The sequence below is a fragment of the Arachis stenosperma genome, chromosome 1 (assembly GCF_014773155.1).
Source record: "Arachis stenosperma cultivar V10309 chromosome 1, arast.V10309.gnm1.PFL2, whole genome shotgun sequence".
NCBI lineage: Eukaryota > Viridiplantae > Streptophyta > Magnoliopsida > Fabales > Fabaceae > Arachis > Arachis stenosperma.
In genome coordinates this window covers 125,555,207-125,582,792 of record NC_080377.1, presented here as the reverse complement: position 1 = coordinate 125,582,792, position 27,586 = coordinate 125,555,207, and the positions used below count along the sequence as shown (strand labels likewise).

The following is a 27,586-nucleotide window of genomic DNA, read 5'->3' as shown; positions in this document are numbered from 1 at the left end:
CGTAATATCAATGCCATTTTAAACTCTTTTTTTTGTAGTGCCGCCAACGATTATCAAGATCTATAGAGGTTATAGTTTTATACATTTTTGTTTTTTTAGGGTACATTACTCTACTTCTGTGATATTTTATTGTATTTATACCATTTATTTTTAATAAAATAATTTGTTGATTTTTGCTAATTTTATATTTTTTTATAGCAATTTCGTTAACAAGAGTTTTAATTTAATTTGACTGTTAGTTGTGACTAAATTTTGCCTAAAAAAATAAAAAATAAAAATCCTACTAGCAGATATACTGTCGGATTATTAATCCGACAGTACGTTTTGGTGCCATTTGAATGGAAATGGCGCCAAAGTTAATCCGATGGTAATCTCAACTCAAACTCGATAATCCACTGAAAACAATGACGAAAAATCTGCCGGTAAGGGGTTTCCGGCGTTGTTTATACCGTTAACTACAGGACAATAGTAAATTCGACGGTAATGTACTTAGCGACGGATTTATTTGATTAATCCGATGATAAATCCGACGGTACTCAACGTTTTTGCTTATATATATATATATATATATATATATACATTCGAGATTACAGTATGTCTATATTCACTACTCACACAAATTCATTACTATATTCAACACCTTCACTCTTGACTAGCGTTGATTTGATTTCCAATTCTCCATTGGTAGGGATCAATAAAAAAATAGCGACGATGTTGTATTCTTCATATATTTAAAAAGATCTCAATTATATGCATGTTCATTATTGACTACCATATCGAGTCTTATCTTCATTTTAAAGCTGATATTCCAGCTTTACTATCTATTTATGATGATTATTTTTTCTTCCTATGATTTATTTGCAACGAGGAGAATATATATTTACTTTGCTTATGATGATTATTTTTTTCTTCCTATAATTTATTTGTAGTGAGGAGAATATATATTTCTTTGCAAGAAGTTATGCACTGATGGGATAGCCAATGCTAAAGGATCTGATATTTTTGTTGTTTTCATTTTTAATGAAAAAAAGCAAGCATGTACCATTTCATATACATTATTATTAATTTTTAGTCTTAGAAGAGATTTGTAATTTGCTTTCTAATTTTCTTGTTTAAGGTGATTCACTTTACCTAGTAACTTCTTTAATTTTTCCCACACCCGTGGAGGAAATAATGCTTCTGTGAAAGGGAATAATTCTTTGACTTTACGTAACAGGTTCAACATGACCAAAGTATTGGAACATGATCATTATTAAGCTTTTATCATACAAAACACACACAAATAGGGGTGGTAATGGATAAAGTAGGGTAGGGTTTGGATCCAACTCTAATCTTATTTACGGGTACCCAATTCTATTTGCGGGTTATAGAAAATATACACTATTATTATATAACTTGATGATAATTTAAAATAAAATTGACTTTTATATAAAAAAATATTAAATTATTAATTAATAATTTTTTTTAATAACTAAAGATCTTTTGCATTTAGTGAGAGGTTTTTAGTTCAACATCTACTTAAAATATATTTTTATATAAGTATATAACATATACATATATATAGTGCGGGTTGGTCGGATAGAGTTGAGACTCAACCTGCACCCTACCGTACCCGCTATAAATTAGATTAGTAACCCTACTCAATCGGGTGGAGTTGAATTGAATACCCGTAAATAAAATACATATTGCTACCTCTACACACAAAAGCACAAGTGAACACACAGTATCCTTAATTCCTCCTGCTTTATTAATGATATGTGGACAGAGTATTGGTTACATGTTTAAGTCTCTGCAACCCTTTCTTTTGTTGCACTGCAATTTATAAGCACTTGAATTGTAGCAATAAGGCACATTCACATTACCATTCTTACATGTCTAATATGTGTATGCGTTGTACCTTACAGGAGACGCTGACATTCTAACAAGTGTCTGCACTTGTACAATTAAAAAAAAAAAAAAAACTCTTAATGTCTTGGTCAAGAATGGATACGACAAAGTGAAAATCATTTAAAATTTGAAATATGAAGAAAGCAAGAATTTTTGATATATTTTATTATACCTTAATTTTTTTTAATTATGAACAAGGAAATTAAGGAGAACATTTTTGAAATGATGAATACTGAGTATTATTTAGTAAATTTTTACGTGTCTTATGTCGTGTGTCTTGTGTTCATTGTCCACTATCTATCATTGTCAGTGCTACATAAGATTGAAGAGTTATTTATCATTTTTGTTCCAAAATAATAATAATTAGCACCTAAATTATTTGTCTCTCCTTTTCCTTCCCCCCTTTGCCTTCATATAACTAGCACTTGCATACCTCTCTCTCTAATACATACATTCACCTCCCCAACTAGTCTCTATGCGTTACTTTATCTAACAAACCAAAATTCACATTTTCTACTTCAATAACTTAATTAATTCTTATTACAATATTTTCCTCTTTTAATGAACACGCCATTGAAACACTTTATTTATTTCACTGTTTTAGTTAATCTATCCAAGTTCAATATAGATATGCTAGTGCATACTTTCTGATGAGCGAATATTTTATACATTTTTTGGCATTATTTTCATATAGTTTTTATTATATTTTGTTTAGTTTTTATTAAGTTTTTATAGGTTTTACTATTAAATTTACATTTTTTTATTTTACTATGAATTTGTGTGTTTTTATGTAATTTCAGATATTTTCTGTCTGAAATTGAGGAGTTGGAGTAAAAATTTGATTCAAAGACAGAGAAAGCATGCAGATGCTGTCTGGATCTGACCTCCTTGCACTCGGAAGAGCTTTTCTGGAGCTACAAAAGTCCAAATGGAGCGTTTTCAACGGATATGAAAAGCTGACTTTCAGAGTTTTCCAGTAATGTATAATAGTTCATACTTTGCTTCGGATTAAAAGGCCAAAAACTGGCGTCTAACGCCAACCTCCTGATCCCTTCCCCCTTCTAGGCGTCCAATGCCCAAGGAGAAGAGACCAGCGTCCAAACACCCAAAGAGGACCCCTTAGCCAGCGTTCAACGTCCTAGAGGCCCCTTAACACGTGGATCTCATCAAAGCTCAACTCAAACACCCACCAAGTAAGCCCCAAAAGTGAATTTTAGCACTAAAAAGACTGTTTTACCCTTTCTTATGTAATCCTTAGTTATCAGTTTAGTATTTAAAGAATTTTTACATTCTCCATCAAAGAGGAGGACGCATACCATATTTCATTTATCATTGTATTTTTCTATCAGTATGAGTTTCTAAACCTCCTAAGTTGAGGGGAGGAGCCCTGCAAAGTCATATGAATTAATAAAAGTATTATTGTTTCTCTTCGATCCGTGTTTGATTTAATTCTAATATGTATATTCGTTCTTCAATATGGTGAATGGGATGATCCGTGACAATTAGCTTCGTTCATCATACTAAGACTGCGTGCCTGACAAATACCCGTGTCTACTTAGGTCCGTTTGAATACGTGACTGGAAAGCACGAACTGCCAGCTTGATTATACATCTCTCAGACGGCTAATCCACGACTTCGTTGGGGACTTCTCGAGACACCAGTTCAGCCGATTTAGGGGAAGATTAGGGTCTCTGTGGTAGAGGCTAGAACCCAAAGAAGTAAGATTCGACATTGTCTGTGGCGTTTTGAGTAGGATCACCAAAGAGAATGAACTGCTAGAGCTTCACCCTCATTCAGATTGAATGACCGCGGCCATATGGCATTTGATCTGAAGCAGAGGAGATTGATGATCACGGCCAATGGCGTTGATCACATACAGCTTGCCATAGAAGAAATCATTCACAAGCAAAGGAGACAGTAATACCAGAGTTAATTTAGAAAAACAAAGCAACTCCAATCCTTAACCATTTTTTTATCACTGGTTCCTTTTAAATTCACAAAGTATTTTATATACTACTTCTCATATGCATTCAAATCAATAACCTCTTGATTTCGCCTGACCAAGACCTGCAAGATAACCATACCTTGCTTCAAACCACAATTCTCGTGGGATCGACCCTGACTTGCTCAGATATTACTTGGACGATCCAGTATACTTGCTGGTACAGTTGTACGAAATGTGGGGATTCGTGCACCACTTTCTATTACGGTTATCTATACTACCTAATTAACTGTGAAATCATGCATTCACATGCTCATCCAATTCATTCTATTTCTGGCTAGAACCCCTTCTTCTATTTCTTTAAACTTTTGATTTAATTTATCTTCATTGGAGTATTGCTATGCATGGGGATGAGAAACAAGTCTTATATTGGCGCTAGCTCAAGCTCCAACTTTTCAAAAGAAAAGTATTAGGAGTCAGCAGTAAAAAAAATTAATTAATATTTGTATTTGTATTTTTGCTCTTACATGTAAGTTATAAAATACTGTTAGACTGCTCCCCAAATTCTGCTTGTTTCCATCATTGTTAATCCCCATTTTAACAATTGTTTGAGCTTCAAAATAAGTAGAATCTTTTGTCTATATCTTAATAAGTGAATGCATGTTATAGTGCCTTGTTTTGTAACAATAGTATAATAAAATGCTCTTTATTTTAGTTTTTTTTGTTCTTTCTCATTTTGCAGACATTTTAAATTTTATAATATAAGTTAGTCATGGATAAGAGTTGGATGTTCAAACCACGAACTTCTAAGAAGTACTTAGATGGGTTAGAAGAGTTTCTTAATTTTGCATTTTATAATGTAGCTGAAGGAACTCAGATTCTATGCCCTTGTAAGAATTGCAATAATTGTTCTTGGGGAAACCGAGAGGATGTTTATGAGTATTTAGTTTGTGATGGGTTTAATAAGGGATATAATAAGTGGATATTTAACGAAGAATGTGGATCTTCAAAATCTGCAGAGAAGGATAGATCTGAAATACATGATAACCTGAATAAATTGTTGGAAGAGACCTTCATGATATCGAGACAATTTAAAATGAGTCAATTTGATGATGCGTTGGATGAGGATGAAATGAAGACCCTAGTGAAGAAACTAAGAAGTCTTACAAGTTGATATACGATGCTCATCAAGAATTGTACCTGGGCTGTAAAGATTTTACAAAGTTATCAACCATTGTTTGTTTGCTCCACATAAAGAACCTTCATGGTTGGAGCAATGTATCAATTAATATGTTGCTACAATTACTCAATGAATTGCTTTCCAAAGGCTCGTGTCTACCATCAACATATGAAGAATGCAAGTACATCATCAAGGACTTAGATTTCAATTATGAAAAAAATTGACGCTTGTCCAACTGTATCTTATACTGAAAGAAGTTTAACGAATACACTATTTGTCCAAAGTATGGTGCTTTTAGGTATAAAATGAAAAAGGTCCAAAGTGCTAAAAGAAAAGTTTTTTGCAGGGTAACTTCTCGACCGATTCCAGCAAAGATTTTGAGGTATTTTCCTTTAAAACTGAGAATCAAAAAACTATTCATATCTTCAAAAACTGCTGATCTGATGATGTGGCACAATGAAGGTCATAAAAATGATGAAAAACTAAGGCATCTGACAGATTTATCAACTTAAAAAACTTTCGATTCGTTACATTCAGATTTTGCATTGGAGCTTCGAAATGTGAGGATGAGTTTAGCAAGTGATGGTTTTAACCCATATAAAATAATGAGTATTAGATACAGTATTTGGCCGGTGGTTCTGATAATATATAACTTGCCTCCATGGGATTGCATGAAACAACATTCTATAATGTTATCTTTACTTATTCCTAGTCCTTCTTCTCCTAATAGAAATATTAACATATATTTATAACCTTTAATTGATGAGTTAAAGGAGTTATAGGAGAATGGTTTTGAGACATATGATGCTTCTAGTAGGAAGTTATTTTGTGTACATGCTGTCTTACTTTGGACTATAAGTTATTTGTCTTGTTACTTTATGTTATCTGGTTGGCGTACAAGTGAAAAATCGGCATGTCTTGTTTGTAATTATGACACATGCTCTAGATTTTTGAAACATAGTAAAAAAAAGTGTTACATGAGACATCAAATATTTTTAGTATAAAAGTATCAATAACAAAAGGACAAGAAGAGTTTTGACAGTATGAAAGAGCTAAGAATAGCACCTATGCCACTATTGTGCAACTCAAGTGAGATAAGTTTATTACATAGAAGATATCCAAGTGATATTTGGCATGTTGTTACCAACACCATTCCAAGAGATTTGTTTGATATATACGGTGATTTAGATAATAATGACATGAAAAAAATCCAAGGATGATCCTCAAATAATAAATGTTATACTTTATCAATTTACAAGTATTGAAGATGATGTTAATTGGATTAGGAATTATATACTTGGGACAACAATTGATACATTTATCTTAGATAATCAACCAATGAGAGAAGAGTCTAAAGATAATCTTAATTTTAGTCACAGAGATATGCCAATTCCATAATTTTCTTTCTTCTAGGTAATTTCATACTCTTGATCCTTGTCATTTATTCCTTCCTTATTTTTAAACATTTCTCTTTCTATAAATATTGATCCTTGATGATTGATTTATTTGTTGAATTTGGTAGTCATCAAATTATACTGATGGTCAAATAAATAATATTGATAGTTTTGATATTATGCCCTATTTGTTCATGTTTTTAAGGTCACTATGTATATTGTACGTAGTTTAAAACTATCAGGTTTGTGCCATTTAAGTTTGTTTTTTGATAATGCATTTTTAAATCTGGCAGATTATTATTTTATTTTTTAATAAAATATATAATATTCATGAAATCTCAGAACAGTGTTGCCAGCATATTTGGCTATTGTTGTTCTTATTTCTTTCAGATTACTGGTGCCTTTTGGTACTTGTTTTCTATAGAATAGAAAATCATATGCTGGCAAAAAGCCTGCAACCGAAGTAATACAACATGTAATAATGAGGACATGTATTGCAACAATCATCGAGGAGGGTTAAGCACAATTTCAACATTTCTCAATGCTTCTTGCCCAATAAAAGAGACAACACACGACACTTTTTTATTTTGGGATATTCCTTGTTGCCCTTCAATCTAGTGTTGTGGAGTCAAGAGACTTTTCACCAAGACATCATCTTTTCCTCTATATGGTAACTGTTATGTTCTGTTCTCATGACTCTGTTATTGATGATACTAATGTGAGTCATGTGACAGCGTTTCCTTTTATTGGATTACTATGTTACTAGTTCTTATGGCTCATATTTGTATTGATGTCTTTATTTAGTGTGAACTAAGGATATTTTATACTGAAAGTAGCTTCTGGGAAGGGACACCTTATTTCTTAACTGTATTAATATAGTTTGCACTTGTACAAACCTGAGAGTAAGATCTAAAAAGATACTTAAATCTGTTTATCATATTTAATTACATATATTGGAGACAGTGACTTCCTAAATAATTACCCATGAATACCAGTAGAAGGGTGTGTATTTTAATCTTAGAATTACTATTTAATGCTAGGGAGCCAATGGCCTAATCGTATAATGTGTACAATGGGCTAAATCTTTAGTCTATGAATAAAATGAACATCACCTATACTATCCAGAATAACCATCCGGATACTAGGGATAATAAACATCTCATGCCATAAAACCACTCATCCCAAAATCTTAAGCTGATTTTGGGGTTCACCAATGATCGAACTCTTAACCTTTCGGATCTATAACTCTAATACTATATCATGAAACCACTCATCCCAAAAGCATAACCTAATAAGATAATGTAACACTAATGATCATATTTCTAATACTTCCTAAACCTTCATTGTATACATTGTACGCTTAGGCTATTGACTCCCTATATTTTCTCTTACTATTTATGGATAATTGAGTGTCTTAATCATTTATATATCACGTTTTTTTATTTTGTAATCCTATTTAATCAGTTTTTTAATTGTAGCCAGGTATGCTTATGTATATAAAAATCATTCAAATTATATGTCTTGGGTTTAATTTGTATAGTGAGTATAGAATATTTTGTGCATTTAAATTAATGATAATACTTTTCTAATGTTGTTAACAAAGATCTTTTCAATACATTTATATTAGAGTATTGCTATAGAAGATCTATTGTAATATTTTTTAAAGTGTGTTTAGAAAGACTTATTGTGAGATTTTTTAAGTGTTATAAAAAAATATTTATGGTAATATTTTTTAAATGTTATAAAAAATATTTATGGTAATATGTTTCTAAGTGTTACAGAAAATATCTATGGTAACATTTTATAAGTGTTACAAAAATTATCTATGGTAACATTTTTTTAAGTATTACAAAAAAATATCTATTGTAACATTTATATAAATGTTACTATGAATGGTCTATTCTAACATTTTTCATAATATTATTATAGAGTATCTTTTGTGACATTTTACTAAATGTTATTAAATTTTTAGAAAAATATTAGTAAAAAATCTTTAATAACATAAAATACATTTAACATTTGTTAAAATGTTACTAATATACATAGATAATATTTTAATATGATTTGATAATATTTTTTAAATATTAATAAAAGTCAAATATATAGTAGTGATTACAATAACTATAATATTTTAAAAAAAACTATTAAAAAATATTATTAAAATATAAAAAATATAATTTTAATTTTAACAATACTTCAGGCATATTTAAATTCAATATATATATGCACAATTTTTTACTTGAGTATGGCATGTTTTGGGGGGGGGGGGGGGGGGGGGGGGAGGGAGAGAGAGAGAGACGGGTCTTTATTGGTACATTAGGATATCCTGTCTCAAGGTAGGTGTAGTAAGGTTTAGAGAGAGACGGGTCTTTATTGGTACATTAGGATATCCTGTCTCAAGGTAGGTGTAGTAAGGTTTAGTTTAGTGACTTTCAAGTTTCAAATATATATATACTAATAATACAAATTAAACTAAGGAGAAAAGTTGTCCTTTCATGCTTTCAATCTAGCTTACTTAAGGTTCAAGAGTCATCAAATTCAGTTTGACCCAAAATGTAGGACGTAACATTTCTTTGGCAGACATCCACGTAAAGATGATATTTCCTCCAAAGTCCAGAGTACGTAGTTATGTATATGTATCATATAGTATCTGCTAAGCAAACAGTAATTGTCAACTTGTCATGCATGCATCTAGACAAATAATTATTCATGTAAATCAAACGAGACAAAGGTGAGTGAGCTATTCACACCGATCCATCCATGAATTAATAACAATAGAAATGTTAATCTTATCATATTAGCTGGAAACAAAATCATATAGAGAGAGGTGATTAATGCAAGCCCATAATATTTCCCCTTGTATAGGTGAATTATTGGCTTTCCCACCTGCCAACCGTCTTATAGATAACGCATCCAATAACTAAAAGTATCGATCCAAAAAAAAAAAATCCAAATTCACTATCTTTCGTTTTCTAATTTCTATGGGGCCTTATACTTTTTACACGGCAACAATCAATAGAACTGAATGAAATGGTGCGATTTAACTATGCTATTGCTAATTAAGTTGGGTTGGTTTAGTGGTTAGTTTATTAGTCCATTTGATTTATTGGCCAACGACAAACTCTTAAATGGAGATACCGTAAAAAAAAAAAACTATGCTATTGCTACTATGGACGGATCCAAAGACATGTTATTACATAATAATATATATAATATTAAAAATTTATATAAAAAATTATATAAGATAAAATGTATTATAAAAATATACTGATAGAAAATATATTTTAAAGTATAAAAAATATGTTGTACCTTTTATTAACGAAGTGGTAAATTCTTCGTATCATATATAAAATTTATCGATAATAGAATCTATGTTAAATTTTTTAATAATTTTCTTTTCAATATAATTAAAAGACAATTAGTAAGAAAGTCATTTTTCATTTTGTTTCTGAGACATTCTTCACAATATTCATAGTTAAAAAAAACTTAGTTAGTTGTAACAATTGAAACAGAGAGAATTAATATCAAATGAATAAAAAAAAACGATCATAAAAAGAAAAAGAATTCACTTTATAGAATTTAAAAAGTTTAATTTAATTAAAAAATATTAATAATAATATTTTTTTAAATTTTTTTAATATTATTACTTATTTTTTAAATATTATAAATCATTAATATTTAAATTAAATTGAACTTTTATTTATATTAAACTAAATATTAAATAAATTTTTTAAAAAATTAAATCTTACTTAATAACTTATTTGATTCAGAATTATTTATTTGATTCAGAATTATTCATTATTAATTCCAGGATTTCTCTAAATTTAAAAGTTTTCACTTGTTAAATTTTCGTACCAAGGCTCAATCGCATTAAGTACTTTTCTTATATATATTGCTTCATTTAATTTCAGCATGTATATGTGCTCTCTATCGTTTTTTTAATATATAGAAGGCAATTTCGTTTGATTATTCAAGCTCTGTTACGAGGATTGCTTCTTCATGATCATGGAATCAAACGTCATCGTTGCATTTATAAAGAAAATATCTAGCTGTATCTAAATCAAAATAGAAAGCTATCCAACCCTAAGTAGGGTCGCATTCCTTGTTCCATTAATAAGAAAAGGACAGCTAGTAGCTACTACTATTTTGGGGAGTGACATCCAATTTTCTATTCCACCAATTGTCCTTTAGTTTCATTTGTATTTTAATGTATGATTATAGTGAGGTGCTTTGACCCCACTCACGTCGTTAATATCATAACTGAGTTGACACAATTTCTACAGTCCTTCTCCTATTGGCCGTTGAGAAGTAATTAACGTGGGATTAGCGATGTGCGAATTGCAGACCACACACTTAACTAAGGATTATCTGTGGTCAAATCATAATAATGGAGCTCCTAGCTTTTGTCTATTGGCTACTGGCTAATATAGTGACATTAACATTTGTAATATAAAAAAATGGTTAATATTAATTTAAATATAAAGTAAAAATAAAAACTATTAATCACTTAAAAAGTTAAAAGTTAAACCTCTATGCATGCCAATTGCCATTGTGGTTGGTTAGTGGTTAGTGGTTAGTGGTTACCCTAACCAAAAAGTTTTGGGACCACTTCCTAACCATTATGTGTAAGGAGATATTGCCACGTGTGCCATTGCCCCAAAAGAGACACGGTTCTGAACGCGGGTACGCCGTCGCTAACAAATCCCCGTTCAGCTTCAGGTTATATGTCCCTTTTCACGCTCCCTAATAAGCGCGTGAATCCAATACTTTCCAGCAACAACCACACCCAACACACAACCAATGAACCAAGTAAAAGTAGCCGTTGCCTGCCAACTGTCCACGTGGCACCTTGCCGACACACTGTTGGTGTTGGAGTCCTCGCTCGGAGCTGAGAGCCAGCTTAGCTTATTATTCATTTATTCAAGTTCTAATTTTATTCGCATATTTTTATTATTATTGATTATTGATAATTTGATATCAAATCTAATATGAAAATATTGGTCACTTTCAGATAATCACGCATCACTTTGTATTAAGCTAGTGTACACTATGGTAGCAACCAAAAGGAGCAGAGATTATTGTTATGTTCACCAACGTTGTTGTCTTCCTTCTCTCTCTTCTTCCTCATTTCCCTTTCTATGCAAACCAATCTCATCACACACACACACACTCTCTCTCTCTCTCTCTATCTGCGTCTAACTGAAGGCTTCTGTTTTGTGTGTAACCTGGGAAAGTGCCATCTCTGAACGTGGCGTGTCTTCTACGAAGATTTCACTGCAAAACTCTACACGAATCTACTTCCCTTCGTTCTCATTCCAAGATATCCTAACACCCTTTTATTCAACTTTGGATCTTCAGCTTTTCCAGGTAACACCCCTCTTTTCCCCGCCTTCGTTTCTTTTAGTCATATCCCATACCTTAGAATGCAATTTCAAGCGATTTGATGTGATTCCGGGTATTGGTGCATTTTTAAACAAAAAAGGGACTTTCTTTTTGTGTCTATTTTAGCCACAGCCATGTTGAATTTGTTTTTTCAGGCAATCTGATAACAGAAAGCGGTAAACAGAATTAAAAAATAGTATTCATGTAACCTTATATTTTATGGAAAAAGCATGATCTTCTGGTATTTCCACTGAGAAATTGGTTTAGATTAGTTGTGTGTTGATGAAACCAACTTTATCCATTTCTCTTAAACTTGTCTACAGGAAGAGGTGCATCAACTCTAGAGAGGAAAGAAGATGGCTACACTTTCTGATATTGCGCTAGCAGCTGCCATAAACATTTTGAGTGCATTTATTTTCTTTGTTGCCTTTGCTATTCTGAGGCTTCAACCTTTTAATGATCGAGTATACTTCCCAAAATGGTATCTGAAGGGGTTAAGAACAGATCCCGTACACGGAGGAACTTTAATGCGCAAGTTCGTCAATTTAGATTGGAAATCATACGTTAGGTTCTTGAATTGGATGCCAGCTGCAATTAGAATGCCAGAATTGGAGCTCATTGATCATGCTGGATTGGACTCTGTTGTTTACTTGCGGATATACTTGATAGGGTATGAACAATGAGAGAACTATGAATAATTGAATATCGCATGTATCAGAAAAAGGAGCATATGATCTTGATGTTTTCTGCTTTTGTTGTGCAGGCTTAAAATCTTTGTTCCAATAGCATTCTTGGCATGGGCGGTTCTGGTTCCTGTGAATTGGACAAGTGACGGGCTAGCAAATTCGAAGCTAAAAAACTTAACTTCTAGTGACATTGACAGAATCTCAATTTCAAATGTCCAAAGCGGATCTCAAAGGTTTCAAAGTGGCTTCCTTTCCATTCAGTTTATTGATTTGCTGCTGCTTCTTGATGTTCATTTAAATTCTTTTCAAATTCAAGACTAACCCCATGCTAACATGTTTTCCTGCCTGTTTGGGCTAGTATTTATTGACTGGGCTCTACCGTAATTACCGGGAAAAGCTAAATTGCTTTATATGAATATATATGGTCTAGATATTGTGATTACATATTCAGTTAAATTGCATTGAGTCTTGTGTTTTACTAAAGCTTTTGTTCTCTATTTCAGGTTTTGGGCACACATAGTAATTGCTTATGCATTTACCTTCTTGACATGCTTTGTTTTGCTAAAGGAGTATGAAAAAGTTGCCGCAATGAGACTGCATTTTCTTGCATCCGAAAAACGTCGTGCCGATCAATTCACGGTAATTTTTTTCACTCTCTATTTTTAGGTATGAATTTTCTGTTCAAATTCAGCAGCTTTATACTTATTTGTTTGGTGGAAATGCAGTTTTAGGCCAAATTATCTAATTTTATCCTTGAGATACTTGAGGTACTCAATTGTGCTTATTTTGCTCACACGAGATATTTATGTTTAGGTGCTTGTCCGAAATATTCCACCAGATCCTGATGAATCTGTTGGTGAGCTTGTGGAGCACTTTTTTCTAGTTAATCATCCAGATACCTATCTCACTCACCAGGTTGGTTCCTACCGTGTTCACTGCATTGTCAGAATGTTGAATTCATTAATCATCTTGCTGATTCTGACCTCAACAATTTAAGAAGCACTTGCTGGTTTCTGCTTTTAAATATTCCATTTATGCTGCACTTTGACATTCATTTATTGTTTTTTATATTCGGAAATGTTGTATGTGAAAGCTGGAGAGCATTATTAACTTGATATATCATATCAAATTATTTTTTCTGCTTTCACTTGAGCCTTTCAGAGGGAAACAATAGTATGTGCTAACCTATTTATTGTGGCTTCTATGCAGGTTGTTTACAATGCCAACACGCTAGCAAAGTTGGTTAAGAAGAAGAAGAAGTTGCAGAATTGGCTTGTTTATTATCAGAATAAACTTGAAAGAACTTCACAAAGGCCTGAAATTAAGGTATTTAAGTTTAATTTAGAATCCCTTCAAAATTGTCATAACCACCATCAGATTTATCACAATCTCTTCTTCTTGCATGCTTTCACCAGACTGGTTTCCTTGGCCTTTGTGGAGCAAAAGTGGATGCTATTGATCATCACAATGCTGAAATTGATAGGCTTTCAAAAGAAGTAAGTATTATGAATTTATGAGTATGTTGCTTTTAAGATTTTTTTTTTTTTCACTTGTGTAACTGCTTCATGACTGGTTTCCTTGCTTATTGTTGCAATGGATTATATTCTGATTGTTCACTTAATAGTCTTCGCAAATTAAATTTTGGAACCTTAACAGATGCTGAAGGAAATTGTCTGACACAAAATCTCAGTCTTAGGATGGTATCCCTAGAAATTATGGACCTTATGTTGGGTCATTTCATGATGGTTTCAGTGATCCAACTTTATCACCTTTTGTAGATAGCTTTGGAGAGGGATAAGGTCACTAATGACCCCAAATCTACCATGCCTGCTGCGTTTGTCTCATTTAAATCTCGGTGGGGTGCGGCAGTTTGTGCACAAACTCAACAAACCAGAAACCCAACAAGTTGGTTGACTGACTGGGCTCCAGAACCACGGGATGTCTATTGGTCAAACTTGGCAATTCCATATGTTTCTCTCACTATCAGGAGGCTAATCATGGCTGTTGCATTCTTTTTTCTCACTTTCTTTTTTATGATTCCCATTGCATTTGTACAAACTCTAGCAAGTCTTGATGGAATTCGGAAATCAGCACCGTGGCTGGAGCCGATCATTAGTGTGTAAGTCTAATCTTCTAGAAAACCTCTGAATATACAATGCCTTGCACATGCTTCAGTACTTATTTGGACATACTTTATTGTGCAGCCCTTTTATTAAATCATTCATTCAAGGTTTTCTACCTGGGATTGCATTGAAGCTGTTTCTCATCTTTTTGCCAACAATATTGATGATCATGGCAAAATTTGAAGGATTTGGATCAATATCATCACTAGAGAGGAGAGCAGCTGCTAGATATTATATCTTCAATTTTGTAAATATATTTCTGGGGAACTTACTTACTGGAACAGCATTTCAACAGCTGGACACCTTCCTTCATCAGTCAGCCAATGAGTAAGTTGTTGACCATAGAATTAACTGCTTTTCTCTCTTGTTTGTAATCAGTGTTAAAATTGTTTTGTGTTTTGTGGTAAGCTTGTATGTGTGATCTAATTGGTAGATTACTTCATATGAATTGAGTAGAAAGAAATCTTACGTTTAGAGATGCTTTAACCATTTAAGAACCATTCTTTTTTTTAAAGTTAAATTTGGATGCATATATTGTTCAAAGTGTGATTTCCCTCTCTTCTTTTCTTTCTTGTCAGATATCCTATAACAATCGGCACTGCAATTCCCTTAAAAGCAAGTTTCTTCATTAGTTACATAATGGTTGATGGATGGGCTGGGATAGCTGCAGAGGTTTTGATGTTGAAACCACTTATCATATATCATTTAAAAAATTTCTTCCTGGTGAAGACAGAAAAGGACAGGGAAGAGGCCATGGATGCTGGAAGTATTGGTTTCAACACTGGAGAGCCTCGTATACAACTGTACTTTTTGTTGGGTCTAGTCTATGCTCCAGTGACCCCTACTGTTCTTCCTTTCATAATAGTTTTCTTTGGTCTGGCCTATGTTGTGTTTCGTCATCAGGTACCGACTTGTGTACCATTTCAAGGTTGACTATAATAGTCCTTGTGATTTGTTCTCATATATTACTCCTACCACTTGATTGCAGATAATTAATGTTTATAATCAAGAGTATGAGAGTGGCGCAGCATTCTGGCCTGATGTCCATGTTCGAATCGTGATTGCATTGATAATCTCACAGATAGTTCTAATGGGACTTCTGACCACCAAAAAGGCTGCTCAATCAACTCCCTTTCTCATTGCACTACCAATATTGACCATATGGTTCCATAGATACTGCAAAGGCCGTTTCGAATCTGCATTTGTTAAATATCCCTTACAGGTATGTCTTAATTGTTTTCATGGTTAAGAATAAATCAACTATTGCTGACTGATTTGTTAGATATTATCCTAAAATTGAGATGTAAATGTCAAAAGGTGAATCATTGAACCATAATATCATTTGCCTTTTGTGAACTTTTTACACTGACACAGGAAGCAATGATGAAAGACACATTAGAACGAGCAACAGAACCAAACCTAAACCTGAAAGCATACCTCCAGAATGCATATGTTCACCCGGTTTTCAAGGCGAGCCTTGACGAGGATGACGACGAAGATGGAGACAGTCAGAAATGGGAAACTGAGAGTGTTCCTGTGCCGACAAAACGCCAATCTCGAAGGGGTACACCTGTGCCCAGCAAAATTAGTGTTAGTGGTGCATCCTCTCCCTCTCTGCCTGAACGCCAGTCTAGAAGGAGCACACCTGTGCCCAGCAAAATTAGTGTTAGTGGTGCATCATCTCCCTCTCTGCCTGATTCCTCATTTCGCAGCCCTCCAGAGCCTTAAAGCAAATCATGACATGGACTAAGTAGGAATCACATCTCATCAATGTACATTTGAGGTTTCCAACAATCATTGATGTTGCTGAATGCTGACCATAGAGACAAGAAGAATGGATGTGCAAATATACAATGAGGACATGTTTGCACGAATGCAGCATAGGCTGAATTGTTGAGTGACAATGCAACATTCTTTGTAAGCAGCATAGTTTTGGGATGAAAAGTGACTGCATGCTGTACGGCCGAGAGTTTCTTGCTTGATGGTTTTAGATTCTTTTCTTGTTGATCATCTTCAATTGCATAAATAATAACGTTGTTCCACGGGGATACTGTATATTGTAAATTATCCTATACAAATATTTATTGTATTTTTTCATGTTTGTTTTTTCCTTAGATTGAGCTCCGATTTTATCTGAAAGACGCCCATTCCTTCCCTTGAGTACATTCTCGGATAACACACAACCTTCAAATTTTACTCGTACCAATCAAAAGGTTACTCATTACAAATAATTTTCTTGTATTTTCATTATAAAAGAGTTTTACATAAATAACCAATCATATATTATCATTAATTTTTAAACAGTAGTGTTAGAAGACAAGCACGTTTTATGATTTATAGTCATCAATTAGTCATCATTAATATTTTTTAATGGTTAAATATTGATTAAATTTTAATGAAAATGCTGAGACTTTTTCATTTTTAAATTTATTACTAAGCAATGTTAGGGGCCAGCAATTTTTGTGATTGTTAGCCATCAACTAGCCATCAATGATAATTTGATGGTGTGAGATTGGTGTGAAATTTTATCCAATGGCTCACCTTTCTTTGCTGGTTAAATGCTTGCCAAAATTCAATAAAATTGCTGGTCCCTTAAACTTTTCCTTTATTACTTGAAAGTTATTTAAACATAATAATAACTTGATGATTGTATAAATTTTTTTTTATGGTTGGTACGCAAAATTAAGCTCTATAAATAATATTAGAAGCCTTGTAAGTGTAATTTTTTTTATTTTCATTGTATTTCACTATTTTGTGTAGAAAGCCCATTGCAATGACGCTATAGACATTACATACTTAATAATGGGCTTCACGAAGCCCAATCCTAAATTGGGGCGAATGGGGGAGAAAGAGAAGAGCGTGGCGCCATCTCTCTCTTGTTGAGTGTTGACAGTTGACGTTATCCTCTATTTCTGTTCTTCTCCTTTCTTTTCTTCACTCGTCTGCAACACCACCCACACTCTTGACTCTTCCCTTGTTCCATTTCCATTTCCAGATGCTACACTCTCATCTTCATCTTCATCTCCACTTGCCTTCATCGTACTCCACTCCATTCCTTTTCCCTTATCACTCTCCAACATTCCCCTTCGCCACATCAAGAAGAAATTCTTACTCTCTCAGATTCCGCAGCACAAGCTTCAATCATGGCCGCACCATCATCAGGAACGAAACCGAGCTGCAGCTGCAAAACCAGCAAGTAAACAGAGCTTACCCTTTCCACGAAATCGAGCCCAAGTGGCAGCGCTATTGGGAGCAGAATCGCACTTTTCGAACCCCCGATGACGACATTGACACCTCCAAGCCCAAATATTACGTTCTCGACATGTTCCCTTACCCCAGGTTTTGAACTCTTTGACTCTAGCCACTTTCTCCGAGCGTCAAGTTCGATTCTTTTTTCTCATGAAATATGGTTTTGCAGTGGAGCGGGGCTACACGTTGGGCATCCTCTGGGGTACACCGCCACCGACATTCTTGCAAGGTATAAACGGATGAAGGCTTATAATGTGTTGCATCCAATGGGTTGGGATGCGTTTGGACTTCCTGCTGAACAATATGCTATTCAGGTTTCACTCTCACTCTCACTCACTTCGCTTCTCTGTGTTCTTCTCAAGTTTCTTCGTGATTCTCGTCCTTCTCTCTTTTTTATGCTGTTGCTGCGTGTTGCAGACGGGAACTCATCCGAAGCTCACTACAGCTCGGAATATCGATCGCTTTCGTTCTCAGGTAAGCTTATGATGACACATTTTTTACTCTAACCAACACCTTTGATGCTTTGTTCGTCAAATTCATTATATTATCGGATTGAATATGTCTGAGAATTATAAATTTTGCTGCTAGTTTTAAGCTACTCAAGAATCTCGTTTTCAATTCTCCATGCTTCTCATTTTGTGCTATTTTAAGATGTCTAAACTATGGTTTACTGCGTTCATTCTAAGTGTGAATACTGGACATTTTAATTAAATAATTATATTTAAATGAAGGTAAATTTTTGTGAATTTGTGACGTTGGCTTACGTTTCAAAACAAGCCATACACCTATGGTTGGAATCACAATCAACGCTTTATGTCTTCCATTTTGATCGCACAACTAAACTAACTTTCAATGCATAATGCATAAAATATGTGGCTGTCGACGGTGTTCATTCCAAAGAAAAGCTGAGAGTGCATCAGATTTGGGTGCATTGACAATAGTCTTTTGGGTGGAAGATCATTTTCTCCATTCTCATAGTCATTAGCCTGACAATTGATATTGAAATTGGTTGTTTTCCCTTCATGTTGTGTCTTTTTTATGTGTCTGCAGTTAAAATCATTAGGCTTCTCTTATGACTGGGATCGTGAAATATCTACCATAGAACCTGACTATTACAAATGGACTCAATGGATCTTTCTACAACTTTATAAGAGAGGACTGGCATATCAGGTTGAGTAATAACTGCTTCAAAGTTTTGCTTATTTCAGTTAACTCCTTAGTATTGAAGATTTTATTGTGTACTTATAAAATGTTAAGGCTGAAGTTCCAGTTAATTGGTGTCCCGCGCTTGGCACTGTGTTGGCCAATGAGGAGGTGGTTGATGGTGTCAGTGAACGGGGTGGTCATCCTGTAATAAGAAAGGTATGTGTTTCTTTTTTATTTTTACTCAATTTTTGGAGGTAGTAGTGAAGTGCACAAGTTACTACATCAGTTATAGTTTTCAAATATATGAATGCCTTAAGAAGTTTTAATAAATAAGCACGTGAGTTAATGATTGTCTAATAGTTTGATTATCTTTGTTGAATCTTGGATTAATTCAGTTTCAATAATTTTTTATAATTAGTGGAGTTGTAAGAAAAATTGATGTCGATTCTTTGATTATTAGAGGGATGCCTGTGGTACACTGCTTGAAACTCTGGTTATTTGTGATTATTAGGTTGTGTGTTTGCTGGTATTGATGAATGTATTGGCTGGTGTTTAATTGGGAATGGATTAAAGTTATAGAAAAATTGAATTGGTTAGCTTGTAAAGTTAGGAAGTGTTGCTGTCTAGTTTGGGAAGTGGGGGTTTAGAGGCTAAATTAGGCTACAAGCTCAATTGACCTCTCCAATAGAGTTAGGCAACCTCCAATTACATATTGAAACTTGTTGGAAGGGTCAGAATGCCCCGAGACATTTATTTGACAATTGAGCTTGCAATACAAGCCACCAATAAATCAAAGGCTCAAAAATATTCATTTTATTGACTCGGAGCCAACCAATTTGACCCTTGACACAACTTTCAATAGGAAAAATAAGGTTGATGGAAGAGGTTTGAGCATTTAAAATGGCGTAAACCATGATTTAGCATGATAGGTTGTGAGTTGGGCAATAACAAGTTTGCTGCAGAATTCTGTAATTGATGCAGCAACTCGTGTGGTTCGCTGCGACCTCCACAAATTGAGTTTTGGAATGAAATTAAAAGTTTGCTCAACCTAGTTCATTGCCCTAGAATTTCAGATTTTTAGTAGTTGAGGATTAGAAGATATGAATTTTTGAAAATCTAAGACAGGGAAAATCAGTTTTCAGCACTTATTGCAGTAACTTCCAGTACTCATAACTCCTAGAACTGAATAGCTTTTGGGTTGCAACCAACGGATAGTTGTTGCTAGGTGAATTAAGAGTCTCCTGTTCAAAATTTGGGTTAGTTGAGGCCTTGTGGTGAGAGTTTTGCAAGTTGGAAGCAACCATATTTGCTGGTTTGAAAAACAGAATTTGACAGATTTTTACTCAACTTTCAAAGTCCATGTCTCCCACCTGAGGACAGCAATGGATCTGAAACCAGTTAGGCTTGGAAGAGAAATACATCTAAATTAGTCTCACCAAGTTTTATGGCTAGATGATTTGAGTTGGATTTTTGGAATGAGGGTACAGGTAGCTGTTTTGCTGTCAGGAGAGTGCAGTGGCAGCCTCTTTTTGCAAAAATCCCATAAAATTCAATTCAACTTAGAATTTAGTGGGATCAAAAGGGAGTGAAAGATGGCTGTGTCTAGTGTTATGGTACAAAATTTTAGGTGGTTTCGATAATTGTAGAATTTAGTACTAATTATTGAATATGGGTTGTCTCACTGGTTTTCTTGATATGGTTTTAGAAACAGGACAATACTTTGAAAATTTGTAATGACTTCTACAAGGCTTGGATTTATGTGGGACCAAAACCAAAACGAAGCTTAGTGTCCTTCGGATACCTATATCAAAGAAACAGGCTAGTGCGCATTCGTTACGCGTTGTTTAGAAACTTTGTAAGGAAACAAGGTGAGTGCTGCAGATAGAAAAGGGACCCTCGTTTTTCCCTTCATTGGAACTAGAGTGGTCAGAAAATTATGATCTTTAGTTTGTTGGAAACCCTAGTCCAAGATGGTCACGTGAATATAAGATTTGCGCGATTTCGAGATCGTTTAATATTTTTAAGATAGGAAAGAAAATGGGCTGCCAGGGCTGTCTTGGTTGCAACCAATGCATAGCAGGTGAGTTAAGAGTCTCCAATCTGAAATTTAGGTAGTTGAGGCCTTGTGGTGAGAGATATGCAAGTTGGAAGCAACTATATTTTCTGGTTTGAAAAACAGGATTTGACAGATTTGGTTTTTCTCTTATATTTTCTTTATGTTTTCATAATCTTTACAGTGTCGTTGTTTATTACCAAGCAGCCGATGAGGCAATGGATGCTCAAGATCACTGCATATGCTGACCGTCTTCTTGAGGATTTAGATGGCCTTGACTGGCCAGAAAGTGTCAAAGAAATGCAGAGAAATTGGATAGGGAGGTCAGAAGGGGCTGAGATGGAATTTTGTGTCCTTGACAGTGATGGAAAGGAGAGAGATGTAAAGATTATTGTGTATACTACAAGGCCTGACACGATCTTTGGAGCAACGTATTGTCCATCCAACTTTCTTACATGTTTCATAAATTTTATGAATCAGAAACCATTTTAAAAGCAACTCTTATAAACCTCCTATTTACTTTGGTTGTTTTATCAGCTACTTAGTTGTCGCCCCAGAGTACCCATTATTGTCATCATTGGTTTCCACTGCCCAGAGCAAACATGTAAGTTGTCATGCTGTTTGCATGTTTAATAGTCCTACAAAGCTCTTAAGCATGCTGATAATAAGGAGATGGTTAATCTTTGGTCTTAGGTGGAGGATTATGTAGAACTTGCCTCAAGGAAGAGTGACCTCGAAAGGACTGAGCTTCAGAAGGAAAAGACTGGTGTCTTCACTGGTTGTTATGCAAAAAATCCTGCAAATGGGGAAGCTATTCCAATATGGGTGGCAGATTATGTTTTGGGAAGGTGTGTATACACAAAGTATCTTTTAGTATGCAGAGTGCATTTATTATTTGCTCAAATGCTATTGATATTGAATCCTTTGAGTTGTGAATGATATTTCAAAAGTTCACATGACACCAGAATATTATGTATTACTCATGCAGTTATGGAACAGGAGCTATCATGGCGGTGCCTGCACACGACTCTCGTGATTATGAATTTGCTTTGAAATATGACATTCCTGTTAATTGGGTTGTGATGCCCAATGACAAAAGTATCAATGAATCTGGAAAGGCTTTCCCAGGTGAAGGTGTCATAATAAATTCATCAAATTCATTTGTGGGGCTTGACATAAATGGCTTGTCTAGCAAAGAAGCTGCTCTAGAAGTCATTGAATGGGCTGAAAAAAGTGGAAATGGAAAGCAGAAGGTTCATATTTCAAATTAGAATAAGTTTGTATGCTTTTCTAGAATGCGGTTTCTTACGGAGTACTTAATATTGAACATATTTCTTATCATCCTTCAGGTGAACTACAAGTTAAGGGATTGGCTTTTTGCTCGACAACGCTACTGGGGTGAACCCATCCCTGTTGTCATATTGGATGACAGTGGTGAGACTGTCCCACTGAATGAGAATGAACTTCCCCTTATACTACCTGAATTGGATAATTTTTCTCCCACTGGAACAGGGGAGCCTCCACTGTCCAAGGCAGTGTCTTGGGTAAGTTTACCATCATAAATGCTTTGCTTTCATCATTTTAAATATCATGGCATTTTATTACTAATTTGAACTTACGTTGACATTGACTTTTTATATAATTCGTAAATTTTAAATTTTCCATGGATGGCCATGGCCTAATTCATATTACTTATATAATTCAGAGTTTTCTGTTTGGCTTTTTGTAGTTTTTCTTGTGGTTTATTTTAATATCTCATTTTGTATAACTTTTTAGGTTAAAACCACAGATAGTTTATCCGGAAGACCAGCCACTCGGGAAACAAATACCATGCCACAGTGGGCTGGTTCATGCTGGTAAGGCATTGGGAATGATCTTAAGTTCTATTATAGATTTATTAGCAAGCACCAAGTGGCGTTCTTGTGGTCAAGTCTTTAGTAGAATTGATTCAGGAGTTTTCATGCATTTATGCATTTCAAAAATTAAATTCTGTTCTGTTTCACATTTCTTTTTTCTTTCCCAGGTATTATTTGAGATTTATGGACCCAACAAATTCCAAAGAGTTGGTTGATAAGACCAAAGAAAGGTATAACTCTTCGACATTGTCTAACATTGTGTAGATATATCCATTTTCTGTTTGAAGCTTCTAAATTAGTCAATTCGTAACTTTAAAACCATTCTTCATCTGCAGATACTGGGGCCCTGTTGATGTGTACGTTGGGGGTGCCGAGCATGCGGTTCTCCATTTACTATATGCCAGATTCTGGCACAAGGTCTGTATTTACTATTAGACTTTTGCCTCAATCTGGTTTATATTGATTTGTGATTTGTATCACTCTTAACCGAATGAATCTAAACCTCAACACTGTAAGATAGGGTTGTGAACCCCACCAATTACAATTAGGGACTGGAATTGAGTTAAACAGAGTTTTGAATACCCTGACAACCTGACATATTTTCAGTGTTGCTGCAACATTTGTGGATAATTAATTTTTCTATTTCAGGTCCTCTATGACATTGGTGTTGTATCCACCAAGGAGCCCTTCCAATGTGTCATTAACCAGGGTATTATCCTTGGGGAGGTAAATTCAGTTCTTGAAAATTGAGGGCGAAAATTAAATTTATCATGATAAGTTTCTAATGGATTGAGTGGCAGGTTCAATATATGGCTTATAGGGATCAAGATGGCAATCTGATATCTGCTGATGTTGTTGATATTTCAAATGAACATAATCTAGAAAAAATTACAGAGGAAAAGGTTTCTGAATTATGCTCCCACTCTCTCAATCCATTAATTGATTGTCTTGTCAGACTTAATGTAATGAGCCCAAGCCTCCTTTTCTTTTGACAGTTCATTCCCTTTTCCTGGTGTGTAGGTCATGAAATCTGGGGATTCTTTTGTCCTGAAAGAAAATCCTGACATACGATTAGTTGCTCGCGCTTACAAAATGAGTAAAAGTAGGGGAAACGTTGTTAACCCTGATGATGTTATTGCAGAGTACGGTGCAGATTCTCTTCGTTTATATGAAATGTTCATGGGACCATTGAGGTATGTGTTTGATCACAATATTAATTGTAATGGCGTGTGGCAGCGGTTGATCCTTAATCAAACTGCTTTTTGTTTTTATTTTATCCCCTTTTATCTTTTCATTGTTTGGGCTAGGGATGACACGGTGTGATTACGTTTTGGATGTTGTTCTAATATGGACTTCATGCCCATTTTATCCTTCATTTTTCAAATACCTACCAGAGACTCAAAAACATGGAGTACTAGCGGCATTGAAGGTGTATATCGGTTTTTAGGAAGAACTTGGAGGCTGATTGTTGGTTCACCGTTGTCGGATGGAACATTTAAGGAAAGAACCATATCAGTTGATGAGGAGCCTACCATAGACCAACTTCGTACTCTTCATAAATGCATTGCTAAGGTCAATTGTTTCAATTCTTAATAGCCTTTTATAGTTACCTTCTTATGATTTTATAGGAAGATTTGGCTTGGACATTTGGGTTGAGGGTTAAATTTCAGTATTCAGGTGACAGAGGAAATTGAAGGCACAAGGTTCAACACCGGAATTTCGGCAATGATGGAGTTCCTTAATGCGGCATATAAGGTATCCTCTTGTTTACTGCTTTCGTTGTTTTATCACCTCACTACAATATCTGTTTTGGGGTATAATTGGGTTGATTTGATTTGGATGAGAGAAAAATAAATCCATCCATGTCAATCAAATTTGAGGCATTTGTTTTCTTGGCATTATATTTTCAGTGGGATAAACATCCAAGGTCAATCATTGAGGCATTTGTTTTACTGCTTTCACCCTATGCACCGCACATGGCCGAGGAGCTGTGGTCTAGGCTTGGCCACACAAAATCCTTAGCCTATGAGCCTTTCCCTGAGGTATGAAGTTGGGTCCATATCCAAACATTCCTAGACCTTTAAGGCTTATCAAGTCCTCTGCCCCTTCATTACTGTTATCCATTGCTTTTTGAACTTGGTTTTAATTATGTGTTCCAGATTAAATATTCTTATTATACACTAAGAATTGTTCATGTCTGTTATACTTTGCAACTGCAGGCAAATCCTGCTTACCTGAAGGACTCAACGATAGTACTACCGGTTCAGATTAATGGCAAGACGAGGGGTACCATTCAAGTGGAAGAAACATGTTCAGAGGAGGAAGCTTTTGGGTTAGCATGTAGGGATGAAAAGCTATCCAAGTATTTAGATGGTCAATCTGTTAGAAAAAGAATATACGTTCCTGGCAAGATATTGAACGTTGTTTTGGACCGGAAAAACACAAAGGTTGCTGTCCAGTAGTAAGTAGCCTACTTTCATCTGCGGTAAGCAACATTCAACCTCGGAAATCCCATTCCTCTTGCTGCATTTACTCTGCAACTAACTGCTTGTCGTTGGCTCAGAACTTAACTGCCCTGCATCCGTGAGATGGAAAATCAGAGTAATTTCTTTTCTATTTATTTGTGATTACATGTATACTAGATCAAATGAGTCAATTCAGTAACATTGTAGAAAACCAAGCGAGTCATTAATAAGACAACATATATAGCATTTCAATTGATGTAGGTGAGAGAGTTTTTAACATGTTAACCAAAAAAAAATTTATACAAAAGGTTACATACGTAAAACCTCGATTTTGTCCGAAAATTTTTATTCGATAATTGATTTGGTTACTTAGTTTTATAATAGTTGGTTACTGAGAATAAATCTTTTCCATTTTTTTTTTCAAGTAAAATCCCACTCGGGTCCTTAACCATTTATTTAAAGGACAAGGCATTCCTGACCATTAAAAAATGACGTTACTCTTATCCATTCACTTCGTGTAACCAAAAAGCTTTTATAGGTTTTCCGTGAAAAGGTAACCAAAAAATCCTACGTGTATTAGTAACTCTTTCACGTGCTTAGATTCAGTTTGGATAACCAGTTTAATTAAACTCCTTTTGATAAAATAACTTAAACAATAAATAATTCTGTTAAAAGTAACTTATAAATAAGTTATTTTGTGTTTAGATTTTTAATTCTAAAAGTGCTTATTTTATAGAAATGTGATGAAAAGTAGAAGTATTATGAGAGAAGTTATTTTTTTTTAACTTCTTTATAAGTTTCTAAATAACTTCTTAAAAAGTTGCAATTTGATTTTGAAAATTACACCAAGTATTAATACTACTATTTTTCATAAGTCAAAAGTTAAAAAAAATTACTTCTAAAGTTTCCAAACGGCTCTTAATCCATTTGATGGGACAAAGAGGCCCTTGCAAAGTTATAAAAAATGTTGCCGTTTTGATGCACACTGTTGGTAAAAAGAGTATATATATATTCATATGCTAATCTTTTGTTAATCCTAAATTTCGAACCCTACTTGAAGTGATGAATATGGCAGAGCAATCATCAAGTTCAATCAATTAGTCAATGAAGAAGTCGGTGGGATTTACAAGCAATAACTTTAGCAATGTTGACATGGCGAAGAAAAAGGTCACACACCTAATATGCAATTGTGGAGCTTTTCTGTAATTAGGTTAATTACATCACACACCTATCACATCACATAACCCAAATAGATTATTCTTTGGTTGCAATTACTTCAAGATATATTAGTATTTACTCTATCTTACGATCTTTTTTGTAATTAGGTTAATTAAAAAATAATTATCCATAATTATAGACTCCTTCAACACATTGCAAGTATTTTAAGTGGTTGGATGAGCTCATAACTCGGGAGTACAGAAGATGAGAGTTCATGATAAATTAAAAAAATTAGAAGACAAAATTAAAAAAATGGAGATTAAGCTATATAATGGAGTTCAAAGAAAAAGATACATAACACAAAATAGATGTATGATCATGGCATTTTTCATTGCCATTGCTCTTGGTTCTTTTTTACTGTATTGCATATGAATAAGATGTAAAAAATTATAACTTATTTTAGATTTTAGATATTACTGTTGTGAGTTAGATGCATCTTAGAGATAGTGACTCAAATATAAAAATTGTTTGATTTTGATGCTAAAAAGATTTTTGTGAGTTAAATTGCAACTAAGAATGTAATTTAGATCTTCTAGTGACATGAAGTAACAATTTATCAAGAAAAATTATCGATATTAACAAGAAATACAAATATTTAAGCTTTAATATATAGAAAGTTACAAAATACTTAAGGCATGTAATAATATCTCACAAAGGCAAAGGCAACACCTACATGCCTATGTATATTGTCCCCTAGTAACTAAACAACACAAATAATATAGTGTTCAACTCTTAGAAGTTGCAAAATACTTAACCAATACTATGCATAGTTTGCATTAAGATAAAACCACAAAATACTATCCATAACTATCCGAAATCTTCATTTTTTCCTTAGAGCTTTGAAAGGTGGTGCAGTGGAGCCTAGTTTTTTTAAAACCTAGTGGTGCTCCAACGTCTGATCCCTTGATTCCTTGTTTGAGTCATGTTGTTAGGATGAATTGGAACATCCTAACTGTTGTGCTAACACTAATTGCTACTCAGGAGATATTTCAATGGGTCTTGTTG

At 34.2% G+C, this 27,586-nt stretch overlaps 2 protein-coding genes across 3 annotated transcripts; both read left to right on the top strand.

Annotated features, from left to right (window-relative positions):
• Nucleotides 1-11,433: 11,433 nt before the first annotated feature.
• On the top strand, nucleotides 11,434-16,708 carry LOC130970991 (calcium permeable stress-gated cation channel 1-like). Its single transcript, XM_057897082.1, has 12 exons — nucleotides 11,434-11,770; nucleotides 12,109-12,455; nucleotides 12,549-12,704; nucleotides 12,975-13,110; nucleotides 13,285-13,386; nucleotides 13,681-13,797; nucleotides 13,887-13,967; nucleotides 14,250-14,590; nucleotides 14,676-14,921; nucleotides 15,173-15,497; nucleotides 15,583-15,816; nucleotides 15,969-16,708. Exons 2-12 carry the CDS (start codon nucleotides 12,142-12,144, stop codon nucleotides 16,320-16,322), a joined length of 2,406 nt encoding a protein of 801 aa, XP_057753065.1. The 5' UTR covers nucleotides 11,434-11,770; nucleotides 12,109-12,141; the 3' UTR covers nucleotides 16,323-16,708.
• A 783-nt stretch (nucleotides 16,709-17,491) lies between these two features.
• On the top strand, nucleotides 17,492-25,619 carry LOC130970965 (leucine--tRNA ligase, chloroplastic/mitochondrial). Of its 2 annotated transcripts, none has more exons than XM_057897080.1 (20): nucleotides 17,492-17,933; nucleotides 18,013-18,157; nucleotides 18,261-18,317; nucleotides 18,894-19,013; nucleotides 19,101-19,205; nucleotides 21,250-21,473; nucleotides 21,580-21,646; nucleotides 21,736-21,890; nucleotides 22,031-22,295; nucleotides 22,392-22,586; nucleotides 22,819-22,898; nucleotides 23,066-23,128; nucleotides 23,234-23,315; nucleotides 23,547-23,624; nucleotides 23,699-23,800; nucleotides 23,919-24,091; nucleotides 24,293-24,470; nucleotides 24,576-24,653; nucleotides 24,809-24,940; nucleotides 25,118-25,619. In XM_057897080.1, exons 1-20 carry the CDS (start codon nucleotides 17,590-17,592, stop codon nucleotides 25,358-25,360), a joined length of 2,886 nt encoding a protein of 961 aa, XP_057753063.1. In that variant the 5' UTR covers nucleotides 17,492-17,589; the 3' UTR covers nucleotides 25,361-25,619. The 2 variants fall into 2 exon arrangements, with proteins under 2 accessions (XP_057753063.1, XP_057753062.1); XM_057897079.1 differs by having other exon boundaries at nucleotides 24,779-24,940.
• The last annotated feature ends 1,967 nt before the right edge of the window (nucleotides 25,620-27,586 follow it).